This window comes from Otolemur garnettii, unplaced genomic scaffold (genome assembly GCF_000181295.1).
Source record: "Otolemur garnettii isolate 467f Iridium unplaced genomic scaffold, OtoGar3 scaffold00179, whole genome shotgun sequence".
Classification (NCBI taxonomy): Eukaryota; Metazoa; Chordata; class Mammalia; order Primates; family Galagidae; genus Otolemur; species Otolemur garnettii.
The window spans coordinates 1,920,753-1,934,724 of record NW_003852574.1 but is presented as its reverse complement, the minus strand read 5'-3'; the positions used below and the strand labels follow the sequence as shown (position 1 = coordinate 1,934,724).

At 50.0% G+C, this 13,972-nt stretch overlaps 1 protein-coding gene across 1 annotated transcript in view; it reads right to left on the bottom strand.

The window, feature by feature from the left end:
* BSN (bassoon presynaptic cytomatrix protein) overlaps positions 1–13,972 on the bottom strand; it is a 43,044-nt gene that overhangs the window by 17,976 nt on the left and 11,096 nt on the right. Inside the window, exon 3 of the mRNA XM_023519519.1 lies at positions 4,121–4,993. Within this exon, the coding sequence (XP_023375287.1) occupies positions 4,121–4,993 (873 nt within the window). The remainder of the gene's footprint in view (positions 1–4,120; positions 4,994–13,972) is intronic.

The following is a 13,972-nucleotide window of genomic DNA, read 5'->3' as shown; positions in this document are numbered from 1 at the left end:
CAGAGCCTCAAGCTGTCCCCCTGGGTAGTGTCGTGGCATTACAGCTCACAGCAACCTCTGACTCCTGGGCTCAAGCGAGTCTCCTGCCTCCGCCTCCCAGGTAGCTGGGACCACAGGCGCCCGGCACAACGCCTGGCCATTTTTTGGTTGCAGCCATCATTGTTGTTTGGCGGGTCCGGGCTGGGGATTCGAACCTGCCACCTTAGGTGTACGTGGCTGGCGCCCTAGCCAGTTGAGCTATAGACACCGAGCCTATAAATTCTATTTTGAACTAAAAGTTCAATTAAAAATTAAGCCAGAGGGGACTATTATCCTTCAAAAAGATAAATAGGTAAAAAAAAAAATACAGAATGAACAATTCTTAATTATGAAATGACTCACTAAATAGCACTCTGGTTATTTTTTTCAGAGGAATTTTCAAATGGAAAAGGATCCAATTTTACTGCCTCTTCTATTATATACGCTGGACTCCCTATCTAAGAAGCAGGAAGTGATTTTTATAGCTCAAGATGTTGAGAAAAATTTCCAACCTATTGGGGAAAATTCCTAACCTCTTGGCCCAGATGGTTGGCTCAGATGGAGCCCTAGGAGGTCTACTAGGCCTGTGGGGAACTGTGACTGGGGTTCCCTTTGACCATCCCTTCCTCAGGCCCCCAGACTGCATGCAGACACTGGTCCCTTGGCCTCACACTATGCATAGACACAGCATAGTCATTCTGAGCCTGGCAGACTAGCCTTGGCCAACTAGGCCATAGGGAGAGATAGCTTCAGCAGACTTAGCCCTACAAGCTGGAGAAGGACTGGCTGACCCTGTCACCTCACTCCCAAGGCAGGGTAAGTGTCTCAGGCACCTGAAAATCAGAAGCTTCTAACCAAGAACACACAAAGTAGGTCACATGGAAGCACAGAATTTCTCAGAATGCCAAGTAGCCATTCACTAAGGAGAGATCAAAGGCAGCCATGGCCTGGTTAGTGGCCTCGGTGAGGGAAAACAATGCCGGGAGGAATAGGGGCTGCATTAAGCACTAGCCCTCTCCACTAGCCCTTTGAAAGACCCAAGGCAAGTGAAGCCTCAAGATTTTGATCAGGCTAGGCACAGTGGCTCATGCCTGCAATCCTATCATACTAGGAGGCCAAGGAGAGTGAATCACCTGAGCTCAGGAGTTCGAGATCAGTCTCTAGACTGATCAAGAGCAAATAGAAAAACTAGCAGAGGGCACCTGTAGTCCCAGCTACCAGGAGGCTGAGGCAAGAACAAGAGGATCTCTGAGGCTTGGTGTCTATGGCTCAAGTGGCTAAGGTGCCAGCTACATACACCTAGGTGGCGGGTTCGAATCCAGCCTGGGCCTGACAAACAACAATGACGGCTGCAACCAAAAAAATAGCTGGGCATTGTGGCAGGCGTCTGTGGTCCCAGCTGCTTAGGAGGCTGAGGCAGGAGACTCACTTGAGCCCAAGAGTTGGAGGTTGCTATAAGTTGTGATGCCACAGTACTCTACCCAGGGGGACAGCTTGAGGCTCTGTCTCAAAAAAAAGAGGATCTCTGAGCTCAAGAGTATGAGGTTGCCATAAGCTATGACACCATGGTACTCTACCCAGGCAATAGTGAGACTCTGACACCCCACCCCACCCCCAGCCTGCCAAAAAAAAAGGTTTTGATCATTATGTGGGTAAGGGAGGAAAAGGAAGCGGGGACTAAGGCTGTGGTCACAGAGGGAAAGAAGAGGCCAAATTCTTGAGACAGTGGGGAGGCAGAGATGGCAGGACTTGGTCCATGAGTGAATACAGAGAGGAGAGAGGAGTTGAGGATGTCCCCAGGCTGCTGACCTGTATCTCTGGTAGTGTATGGTGGCACAGTATCTATAGTAGGAACCAGGGGAAGGGGCATCATGGCTGTCTGTTCACACTTTCCCTAGAGGGGACTAAGGCTGTGACTATCAGAGAGAAAGAAGAATGTGCATAGAGAGAAGGACTGGGAACAGCAGCACTGACCCATAGAGCCATGAGGAGAAAGGGGTTAGAAGGGGCTTCCCACCTCCCTCACTGCTCTCAGAAACAGCAGGTAGGGAAGCAGAGGGCCTGGACTGAGAACCAGGATGCCCATCAGCTTTGCTTTTAGGCCCATGGGACCCATCAGACCCTGAGGGAGACAAGGGTAATCCTAGCCAAAGAGATGGCAGTAGGGCAGGATATGGAGACAGTAGGACATGGGAGGAAAGGGGAAATACTGGCCCTCAAGAGATGAAGTCCAGGGTCCAGGAAAGGCAGAACCAAGTAGATAATGAGAGACCTAGATAAGAATCCAGATGTCCTATCTAGAGTCAGCAAGTAACTGACACATTGTTTGGGTCAAATCAGCACTTCCTGTGGCCTGGCCTAGGGGCTGCCAAAAGGAGATGTCAGTAATGTTTATACTCCTGGACACAGACAATTTCTTCCTTCTCTCTATGCACATTCAGCTTAATGAGGAAACGTGGGCTGGAAGGTCTCTTGGGGACAAGAGTCCTCTAGGCTAGGTCAACTCAGGAGTCCATTGGGGCTCACAGCCCCTCAGTGTTAGAGTGCCCCACTAGACTGGCTTTGAGGTTACACCTGGAGATCTCTGAGCACAGCAGGCAGCTGAGATTTCCCCAGTTCTGATGATTCCTTGGTGCATGCCCTCACCCAGCTAGCCAGGCAACCTGTCCTCTAGTCAGCCACTGGACCTAAAATTTGGAGAGGTGGTAGTGTGGGACCTAGAGGATTACATAGGTGTCACATGAGGAGGTCATTTGTCTTGCACAGAACTGTTCCTCTCTGCACACTGGGGAGCATGGCCTTTGGCAGCAAAAGCTGTCTTATCCTAGTCATATGGTTCTCCCCTGAGGGTTCCCAAGGAAGCCTGGCCTAAGGGAACACAGAGACCCTGGCAACATTATGCTCTCCTCTTTTATCCTATCCCGGCCAGTGGTGGTTTGCACTCCACATGTTCTTTGCCCACCATCAGCCACACTTGACCCAGCCCAAGAGCCCAAAGGGCTCAGGAAGCTACCTGTGTACAGGAGGCAGGAGCCTTGGCTTGAGTGTCTCCTGATGTGACATAGCTGGGAAACATCCATCTGTCAAAACAAGCTAATCACAGACTCTGGGGGTACTCTAAGGAAGAAGACATACCCAGCTATGCCCAAGCCAGCCACATGGGGTTTACATGAGTGGCTCTGAGCAATCTCCGGAGAGTGAGTAAAGGAGGTGAAGGGGGAGCAGAAGCAGACTCCAGGCCCAGTCCAGTCTAGAGGGTGCCTTCACCCTTCTGAGCATTCCAGGCTATACTGCAAGCTTCAGGAGAACACAGGGGCTAGACTGGGCCTCCTGCTCCCTTCCACCAGCTCTGCACATGCCTCATGCCCTTCTCTGGAGGAAGGACTACAGAGAGACTGGCCCAGCTTTCCCTCAAACTTTCCAATAGGCAAGAGGAGCATCTCTGATTATCCCCACACATAGGCCCTAGAAGAGCCCAGGCCCAGCCAAGGGAAAATATTCAAACCAAAGGCTGTGGCTTTGACAAACAGACATTAACACTAATGACCTCAAAAGGAAGGATTGAGGATGGATACCAGTTGGCTGGGCTACAGCCTGCACAGAGGAATATAGCCTCTCCTTCTGTGAAAAAGCCTTCTGCTCCACCCTGGCCATGGGGATAGTCCTCTGTCCCACAACCTTTCAACCTTTAACTCTGTGAAGGTTACAGATCAAGGGCAGGGTGGGACCTTCTTCCTAACAAGAGCAGGGGATGTTGGCTTCATCCATGGTAGGTGAAAATGGGGAGGCCATCTCAGGGCCTCCTGAGTCTGAGATCAGCCTCTGAGATCAGCCTTAAGGCACTGGTTAGCAGGTCAGAGATAGTAGGCAGCATTACCCCCACTCACCTTGCCAGTTAGTTCTCTGAGAGGAAAGACAGGGGGCCTGAATTAGGGACAGGAAAGGAAGCACAGCCCCTCATAGCATCAGCTGCGTAGAGGCAGCTCTGTTACTGCTGCAGACCCAGTGCTCTGTGGCACTTTCTGGCTTCCATGCCCCCCTTTACCCCAGGCATTGGCCTCTCACCAAGCTCAAGGAAGCATGTTTGGTCTAGCTCTCTTACCTCCACCAGGTGGGGTGTTGGGTTGAAGCCACACAGGTTGCACACCTGGAGTTTGCAGGTGGTGCAGGTGTTATAGTTGGCTGGGCCCTTGCTGCCCACGTTGAGCTCAGTTTGGCACAGTGGGCAGGTGGCCTTTTCCTTTAGCATGGTCTTTGGCTTAGCAGCAGCCTTGGATGCTGCCTGATGTTCTGCTCTGCCATGCTTTGGGCTTGTTGTTCCCCCAGTTTTCGGCAGGGCTCCAGGCCCTGATCCAAGACCTGTTCTAGCTCCAGGCTCAGTTTTGGCTCCAGGTGCTGGCCCTGAGCCCAGGGATCTTGGGCCAGCATCCTTGCTGGCATCACTGAAGACAATCTTGGGTGGTCCCTTGCTGGGGGCAGGCTGGCCTTGAGAGTCAGCCTCGGGCTGCACAGACATGAGGGTGCTAGCCTGGGTCAGCAGCGATGCGCCAAGGCCAAAGAGCTTACCAGTGAGGCCTTCCTGGGTCTGTTCTGCAGCACCAAGCCCAGAGGGCACTGCAGTGGCACTTTTGGCCGGGGCCTCTGCTGAAGGTGGCCTGGGCTCAGCTACGGAAGGCTTGGTGGGGACAGAGGGCTGAGGAGACACTCTCCCCACCTCCGGAGGGGCAGTTACTTGGGCAGGCCCCGGCACTGAGGTGGCCCTGGCTGTCTCAGCCTGGCGGGATCCAGGCTGTGATACCCCTGAACCCCGAGATCTCTCTTGCTCTGGCTTCCCCAGGGGCTGTTTGGCTGGGGAGTGGGCAGGAGACAGGACTGGGGAGTGTAGCTGCTGCTGGCTCTTGGAGCGAGGCGCAGTGGTCATGTCCATTCCCAGAGCCCTCTGCATCTGACAGTTCAGACAAAGCCACTCCTTCACCTGAGGAGAGAAACAAAACAGTCAGCAGGGTGGCCAAGGTTGGTGGTGCTCAAGGCCCAGGTCAGTGTCAGTTGCACAGCAGCCAGGGCTGACTCCTAGCATAGGCAGGAGCATCAAGCCCTGCTCAGGTGTTTCTGGGCTGCCAGGGGCAAGGGTGAAGGACTGGTGGCTCTCCTTTGCCCTCTAGGAGCTGCCAGGCATGTGGGGCAGGACAGAGGTAGTCCCACACACCCGTGCTCATCCCCAATTACAAACCCACACCTGCCAGATCTTCCTGTATAAAAGTCCTCCTCCTGGAGATTACTCCCCAGCACTCAATGGCACTTCAGGTTAATGTCCATCATGCCACCACCACATCCCCCTCACCATTCATTGCTGCTCTCCTTCCAGAGAGATGACCCCAATAGCCTCCAACTGGTTATTTTCCTTCCCCTGCTTCTCCCTTCAGGCCATTTCCACACCACAGCCAGCATGATCTTTTAAAATGTAAATCAGGAGGGAAGGCATGGCCCTAGAGCAATCTCAAGAATGAAAAATCTTGAAAAAAAGGGCAAAATAATGCAATGTAAGTGAATGATGTAAGTAGAATGGAATAAGCTCTTTTTTTTTTCTTTAAGGAAGACAGAATTTTTTTTTTTTTTTTTTTTTTTTAATTTTTGAGACAGAGCCTCAAGCTGTCCCCCTGGGTAGAGTGCCGTGGCATTACAGCTCACAGCAACCTCCAACTCCTGGGCTCAAGCGAGTCTCCTGCCTCCGCCTCCCAAGTAGCTGGGACCACAGGCACCCGCCACAATGCCTGGCTATTTTTTGGTTGCAGCCGTCATTGTTGTTTGGCGGGTCCGGGCTGGGGATTCGAACCCGCCACCTTAGGTGTACGTGGCTGGCGCCTTAGCCAGTTGAGCTATAGGCGCCGAGCCCAGGAATTTTTTTTTTTTTAATGGAATAATTCATGCCTCTGAACAAACAAGACACATGCTGCTATTTACCTGATAAACAGTGGAGTTTCTCTTTGTCATTAGCCCCATGCAGGGATGGGCACAGTGACCTATCCAACAGGGCCAATTAGAGCCCTCCATGTTATTTGGTAAGTGAACAACAACAGAGAGAGGGTCTTTTTTCCTTTTCCTTTTGAATTACTAGCCAGTAGGAAGTAGCTTTGAAGTAGTCAGCAGCCTTCTTTCCCAAAATGCAGAGAGATACTAAGAATAAAGTCAGTACAGTGTTTCCCTGAAAATAAGACCTGCCCAAAAGAAGCCCTAGCAGGATTTCTATGCATTTGTTAAATATAAGCCCTACCCCAATAATAAGACCTAGTGATGCATTTTGGCACAGAGAATAAGACATCCCCTGAAAATAAGCCCTAGTGTGTCTTCTTGAGAAAAAATAAACATAAGGCAGTGTCTTATTTTCGGGGAAACACGGTAGATGGTAGGAGGTGAGGTCAAGAAAAGGAGAAAGGCAAGTATCTGATGACATCACTTAATTCTCTGAATTTAGTTATGCCTTAAGTCTACCCTTGGACTTTCAGTTATATAGCATATCACTAAACCTCTCTAAGTGGATTCCACTCACACTATGGGAACTCTTTACCATGCCCCCCATGATCCACCCCTGCCCACCCACCCCTCTCTCTGGCCACCTTTCCTGCCATCTCACATTTGCTATCTCTCCCCAGAAACTCGAGCTTTCTATTTCACACAGGAGTCCTCTGAGCCCATGTTTGCACCAAGACCTTTTCACTCACCATCCCCTCTGCCCCTCAGCCCAGCCTATGGTGCAGATCCCAGATCAGGTGTCACTTCCCCACCAGTCCTCTTCCTGAAAGGCCAGACAGATCACATTTTGCACTCTCTTCCCTCCTTCCCTCCTCATCCCTACCTGCCCCTAAGCACCCTGCTGAGATGGGGGGATTAGCTCAGAGTTATAGACCCTTGTAAAAACACATTCCTATTACATGGACATCTGGTTCCCCTTGTAACTACCCAACCCCTTACCCTATAGATTTAACCTTGCAAAGTCTCACTTTTATAAACTGCTCCGCCTTAAGGATTCCACACCTTCAACTCCCCCCCAACTGAAAGAAAGATATAAAAACTTCCTTCCATTGTTATGCAGGGGCAGAGAGAGTCCTTGGGTATGAACTCCCTCTAGGTCTCAGCCAATAAAGGACCCTATACTCAATTCTAACAGTGTGCTGGTGTTTTCTCTATAATTCCACTCCCATTGGATATAACATTCCCATCCACAATCTGACTCCCCCAGGTACTCTATCAAATTACCCAGTTTATTTTCTTCACAGTGCTTATGCTTTCCCAAAGTGTATACTAATTTGTTTACTGGGTGTTTCTTGTTCCTCCACCCAAACCACTGAAGGCTGTTCTCAGGGCTATACACTATGTGTGGCATAGAGCAGGGCTCATCTCAGACAGGCTTGCTTGTGAGATCAATCCTGACAACTTAGTAAATGTGAGGTGCAACTCCCACAAGGCTGAAGACATGAGGTTCTGTGCCTCAATAAGGAGATTCCTCCTTGTCTGCCAGAGCTGAGGTTGGAGGTCAAGTCTATTCCCCTATCTGTGGTTAAAGAGGGCCAGTAAAGGGAAAGGTCACCAGGGAAAGGTCTAGTTTTGTCCCTGGGGCAACAGGCCCCTTTTGTTCACCCTCAGGGATGCCTCCAACCCTGCACTCTGTCTTGAGGTCCCAGGGTTGCACTATTGCTGCTGCTATGGATTGACTTGCCAGTTGGGGAGCCTGGGCTCAGGTGTCTTACCCCAGTAATCCAAGAACAGCATCCAAAAGGGAGAGAACACTTCATGTTGGTGGGCACTCCCTTGTGCCAAGCACTGCACAGGGCACGTTCATAGGCGTTCTCTCATTTTGTCCTCATGGTAGAGAAATGAAGATTTGAGATGTTTCAGTGACATGCTCTTGTGGTTATCTGGCAAGGAAGTATTGCTGCTGGCAAGATGGCACCCAGCAGCACTACCCTGTTCCTGAACCACAGCCTGCAGCCTAGTGCCTTCTATAGGCCTGCCTCTTCTGAAGGCTACTCAGCTTCATGCAAGTCAAATCAGGGATCTGGAAGTCACTCCTTCCAACACTGGCAGAGCCCCCCTAAAGACTAAGCCCAGCTCTAGAAACTCAAAGAACAGTTAGGCCAAAGCACCAAGGTGTGAAGTCATCCTTTCAGCTGGGAACTACTCAGATGCTTTTTAAGACCCAGTGCAGCTTTGTCTGTGTTCAGGCTATGAAAGCCACAGAGTGGTACCTGTAGCTCAGTGAGTAGGGCACCAGCCACATACACAGAGGCTGGCGGGTTCGAACCCAGCCCAGGCCAGCTAAAACAACAATAATAACTGCAACAAAAAAAATAGCCAGGTGTTGTGGCAGGTGCCTGTAGTCCCAGCTACTTAGGAGGCTGAGGCAAGAGAATCGCTTATACCCAAGAGTTTGAGGTTGCTGTGAGTGTGATGCCACAGCACTCTACCAGGGCATGGCATCAGCTATCTACCAGGGCAACAGCTTGAGACTCTGTCTCAAAAAAAAAAAAAAGCCACAAAAAATTTCAGTCTCTGAGACCTAGTCTAAACACCTCTTTAGAAAGGTCCTTCTTAGAGGGGAGGGGCTCATTCCCATCAAAGCAGGAGTTTCCGAGGCAAGGCCATTTCTACTCCCCCTGAGAAGGACTCTGGGAAGGGATTACCACCCTAAGAGGAGGTCCAACCTCTGGTCCAGGGTGGCAACCACAAACTCAGTTCCTGTGGTGGGTACTCAACCCACGCTCAAGATCCCACCTCTGTCATTCATCTGTGGGCTGCAGTATGCCCTGAGGTGAGACTTCCTGAGAAGGGGGATTTTGGAGGTAAGAATCCTAGGGCTTTGGGGTAACCTTCCCTTGGGTTCTGGACACGTGCTAAAACTCCTGCACTCACCACCAGAACTTTCCTTTCTCCAGCCCCCAGGCTGTGTCACAGCCATCTCACCTAAAATAGAACCTCTCCAAGAAAGGCTGAAACACCCCTCAGTGACTCATCGCCCAGATGGACGCAGCTATTTCTATCCAGCCTCTTTCAGATTGTGAGAAGCCCTGACCATGTCCTCCCCACAGCTTCTCCCAGGCTCAGGCCTAGGCAGATGGGCCCAGCATGGAAGGCTTCCCAAGGAGTACACTGTGGAGGGAGCTCTCTGAACCCAGCAAGACTTCCCTCTCTTTGCTTCCCTCACAGATCCTCAGGAGTTTGCTGGGAGGGGCACATTCTCAGCCTCTTCCTCCCTACTCCCACGTCCCTACCCCCATGCTAGGGGGATGGTGCACTCCCAGGCTGGGTGAACATGGGCAGTCCTGTTGCATACTCTCCTGGCTTTAGGACTGGTAGCAGTTATACCCTTCCTTACCTGCACACAGTGATGCCTCCTGGTTGGGAGGCTGAGCCCAGAAGGTCCCCCATGGCTCCTAGGCACCTTCCAAGCTGGCTACCCACTAGAATTAAAGGGACCAGTGTGACAGGTACCCCCTCCTAGGGCCCTGATGTCCAATACCTCCATGAACCTGACCTGGCACATGGCCAGGAGATGGGCATGTCAGTTCAAGTCTCATGTCCCAGAAGCCAGGGGTAAAACTGAGGGGACATCCCAGGACTACCCAAAGGTGGATGGCTCTGCCAAGTACTAGCTGTTATCAAGCTGACCCTTCTTGCTAGCAAGGAAGCCCACCCTGCCATCTCCAAGGGCTGCCAGGGACTTCCATGGAAGCCCATGCACCCTGGCCAGTGGGGACCTGGGAAGCAACAATAAGAGTGGGAAGGCTCCGTGTGGTATGCAGGATCAAGTGATGATTTTGGAAGTGGGGAAAGCAGAAGCTACAGGCAAGTGGCTTCAGAGGGAGGCACTGCCCATTCTTCCAGGAGCCTGCTGGGGATTTGGAAAAGCAAGGCCTGTGGGCTCTGAGAGGACTATCTTCCTGAGAAAAATCTTTCCCAGCTGCTCCCTTACTCAAACTGTGCAATGTGAAAAGGGCAGCTAAGGCAGCACTGTCCCCATCCTGGTCCCTAGGATCCAGAATCCTGGGGACCAGGCTGAGGCCCTATGGACCATAAGATGAATGAGCAGCCATGGTGTGTCTACAGTAGTCACTCCTCACTGCTCCCTCCACTGGGCTCTGGTGCAGGGAGGGCAGTGAGGAATGCTCTGGGAAAAGCATCTACATCTTCCCTACAGGGACACTGGCCATACTGAGACCTATCACCCTGCATCTCAGTCCTAGAGAGTAAAATCCAGCCTTGCTTGTACATCTAGCCCCAGAGTATGCTCCTGGGTACAGCCTGCTTCGTTGTCACCTGCATGGCTGTCAGAATGCTCTGAGTGCGCCAGATGCTCCATATCTGTACCCAGCGGTAACATGTTCTCTTCCCCACCCCAACAAGGAAGAAGGAGGGTTGCAGACGTCACTCAGCCTCTTTCCTGTGGAGATGTCACTTAGCCTCTTTTCTGTGGAGAGCCGCAGCCTGTATCTGAGCCCCAGGCCTCCCTGGGCAAGCAGGCATTCAGTATCCAAGCACTCAGCACTGACGTTATGAGTAACGCTGCATTCATGCTTTCCATTTTGGTACAAGTTGAAACATCACAGTAACAGCTCATAAAGGAGCTTTCCCTGGTAAAAGCCAGAGGTTCCTGGGAGGTCCCCACTGGCCAGCATGACTATGTACCTTTCTGGGCTATGAGTCATTGGCCAGGTCTGCATAGGAGGAATATATCCCCTGGTAACCCCTGGACAAGAAGGGTAGGCTGGTGGGGGAGAGGGAGGGTAGGTCTGGGCCTTTGCACTGCCACAGGAATTGACATGTCATCTGCCCCATCCAACACCCTGCCGTCCCATGTCTGCTAATGATCTACTTCACCTGTCAGCTGGCTGACCTCAGGCTTATGGAGAAGGCATCATAGGGTCCCAGAGGACAGAGGCACATTGATCCAGTGCTGGACCAGGGATGGTCTGTGCCAGTCTATCAGGTCAGGGCCCTGAGGGAGGCCTTAGGAACCTGCTCAGCAACCACACCAAGGATTTGGGGAGTAGAGGCTGAACCTAGCTGCTCCTTAAGGCATCATTGGCCTAGAGCTCTATATAATGGAGAGAATCCATCTCTTTGCTCATTCCTGAGCACATCTGCTCTCCACTGCACACAATCCCTCAACTCCTCTCATACAATCCTTCAACTCCTCTCACACTGCTCTGGACAGCCTCACTGTCCATTGTCCCCTGTGATATACCCTGTCTGTGACTGGCTAACTCCCCAATCCTTCCCTGACACACTTCCCTTGCCCCCTACCCCTCTAGGAGAGGGTGCACTCCCTGGTCTTGCCTCACCCTTTCTTTAAAATCCTGAGGACCCTCAGGTTCATTCCTTGGCTTCCCCACTCTTCTCACCTCCTGGCTTCTGTTGCCTTCCAGGCCCTGTTAATCCTTGGCCCTTACCTCCTACGCTCCTACTGAATGACTCCCACAGTCACTGAAGATGACCCATGACCCCCCTGGGGCTGACCCTACCGTAATACCTCATCAAAGTTTACTGACAGGAAAATTAAGCTTGGCTCCCCAACACTGAGAAGAACCCAGCAAAAGTGGAAAGATAGCATAGAGAGCAGAAATTTCATTACATAAATTTTACTTAAACACTGAACTCTAGTTAATGATATGCTTGCTAAAGTTTTTAGTGGGAAGTCTACTGGTCTCTGCAACATACTTTGAATTTCAACAAAAAATAAGATGGATAAATAGATGGACAGAAGGATGGACGTGTGATAAAGCCAGGAGAACAATGGATTGATTATAAATCTAGGTGATAGATTTGTGAGTGTTCCTTGTATAATTCTTTCAACTGTTCTGTAGGCTTGAAATTTTTCATGATTTTATATGATGTTGGAGGGAAAAAGAGTTTTCACTTAACTGGTTTGTGCTGCGCCCCACAGAAGGCATCAAGGGCTCCCCACCTCTGCCCAGGACACTCTTTCCTTCCAGACCTCCACTTGCTGGCATTTCTGCTCTTCTGAGCTATCCTTTCCAGTCACTTTTGCTGGGTTCTTCTAAGTGTTGGGGAGCCCAGATCCTGATACCTCTTCTCTCTGCCCCCATATCTCTTCCTATGACACTTCATTTTTTTTTCTTTTTTTTTGAGATAGAGTCTCATTTTGTTGCTCTCAGTAGAGTGCCGTGGCATAACAGCTCATAGCAACCTCCAACTCCTGGGCTTAGGCGATTCTCTTGCCTCAGCCTCCTGAATAGCTGGGACAATGCCTGGCTACCTTTTTGTTGCAGTTTGGCCAGGGCCGGGTTTGAACCCGCCACTCTCGGTATATGAGGCCAGCGCCCCACTCACTGAACCACAGGTGCCTCCCCCTGACTTAGGCTGGTCTCAAACTCATGAGCTCAGGCAATCCACCCACCTTGGCCTCCCAGAGTACTAGGATTACAGATGTGAGCCACCACGCCAGGCTCCTATGGCACTTTGAATGTCACTATATGCTTGTGAATCTTAAACAAAGGTCTCCATCCCAACCTGTTTGCTGCCTGCCAAAGTCTTAGATTTGTTAGGTTCCTTCAGCTTGATATGGCCCAAACAGAATTCATCCCCTACTCTCCATGCTGAATTCATTTTCAAAACCTGTTTAGCCACAAAAATATATCAGGAATATGTCACAATTCTCCATTGCCATCATCACCATTCCCTCAGCCCTAGCCCCAGCTTCTAGAGCCCCTCTGGCTCCTGGAGCCCACCTACAGGCTGTCACAGAGCAGCTGGGAGGTGGGGCAGTGTTATATACATGTGTGTATGTGTGTGCAGTGTTGTTTTAGTATATACACATCTAATATGTGTGTAGGTTAAGATAAATATGACATCAAATTTCTCATTTTAAGCATTTTAAATATATAATTCAGTGGTATTAATTACATCTGTAATGTGCAACCACAACCACCATCTATTTCCAGAGGATTTTTAAGTTTTTATTATTTTTTTGTTGAGGTAAAATATATACAACAAAGTTTAGTATCTTATTTTTTTTTTTTTGAGACAGATTCTCACTATGTTGCCCTTGGTAGAGGTGTCACAACTCACAGCAACCTCAAACTCTTAAGAGATTCTCCTGCCTCAGTCTCCCAAGTAGCTGGGACTACAGGTGCCTGCCACAACGCCCGGCTATTTTTTGTTGCAATTGTCATTGTTGTTTAGCTGGCCCGGGCCAGGTTTGAACCTGCCACCCTTGGTGTATGTGGCTGGCACCATAACCACTCTGCTATGGGCACTGAGCCTTAAGCATCTTTAAGTATACAGTTCAGTGGTATTAAATACATTTATAATGTTGTGCAAACATCACCACCTTCCATCTCCATAAGTCCTTCCATATTATAAAACTGAAATTCTATACCCATGAAATAGTAACTCTCTATTGCCCTCTTCCCCCAGCCCCTGGCAACTGCCATTTTACTTTCTATCTGTATGATTTTGACTATTCTACCTATGTCATATAAGTGGAATCACACAGTGTTTGTCTTTTTGTGACTGGCTTACTTTATTTAGCATAATGTCCTTAAGGTTTATCCAGTTGTAGTATGTGTCATATTTTCCTTCCTTTTTAAGGCTGAAGAATATTCCATCGTATATACAGCACATTTTGCTTATTCATTCATTTCTTGATGGGCACTTGGGTTGCTTTCACATTTTAGCTATTATGAATAATGCTGCTATGAATATGAGTGTGTAAATGATCTCTTTGAGGCCTTGCTTTTAATTTTTTGGGGTATACAGCCAGAAGTGGAATTGCTGGATCATATGGTAATTCTATTTATAACTTCTTTTTTTTTTGAGACAAAGCCTCAAGCTGTCCCCCAGGGTAGAGTGCTGTGGCATCACAGCTCACAGCAACCTCCAACTCCTGGGCTCAAGTGAGTCTCCTGCCTCTGCCTCCCAAGTAGCTGGGACCACAGGC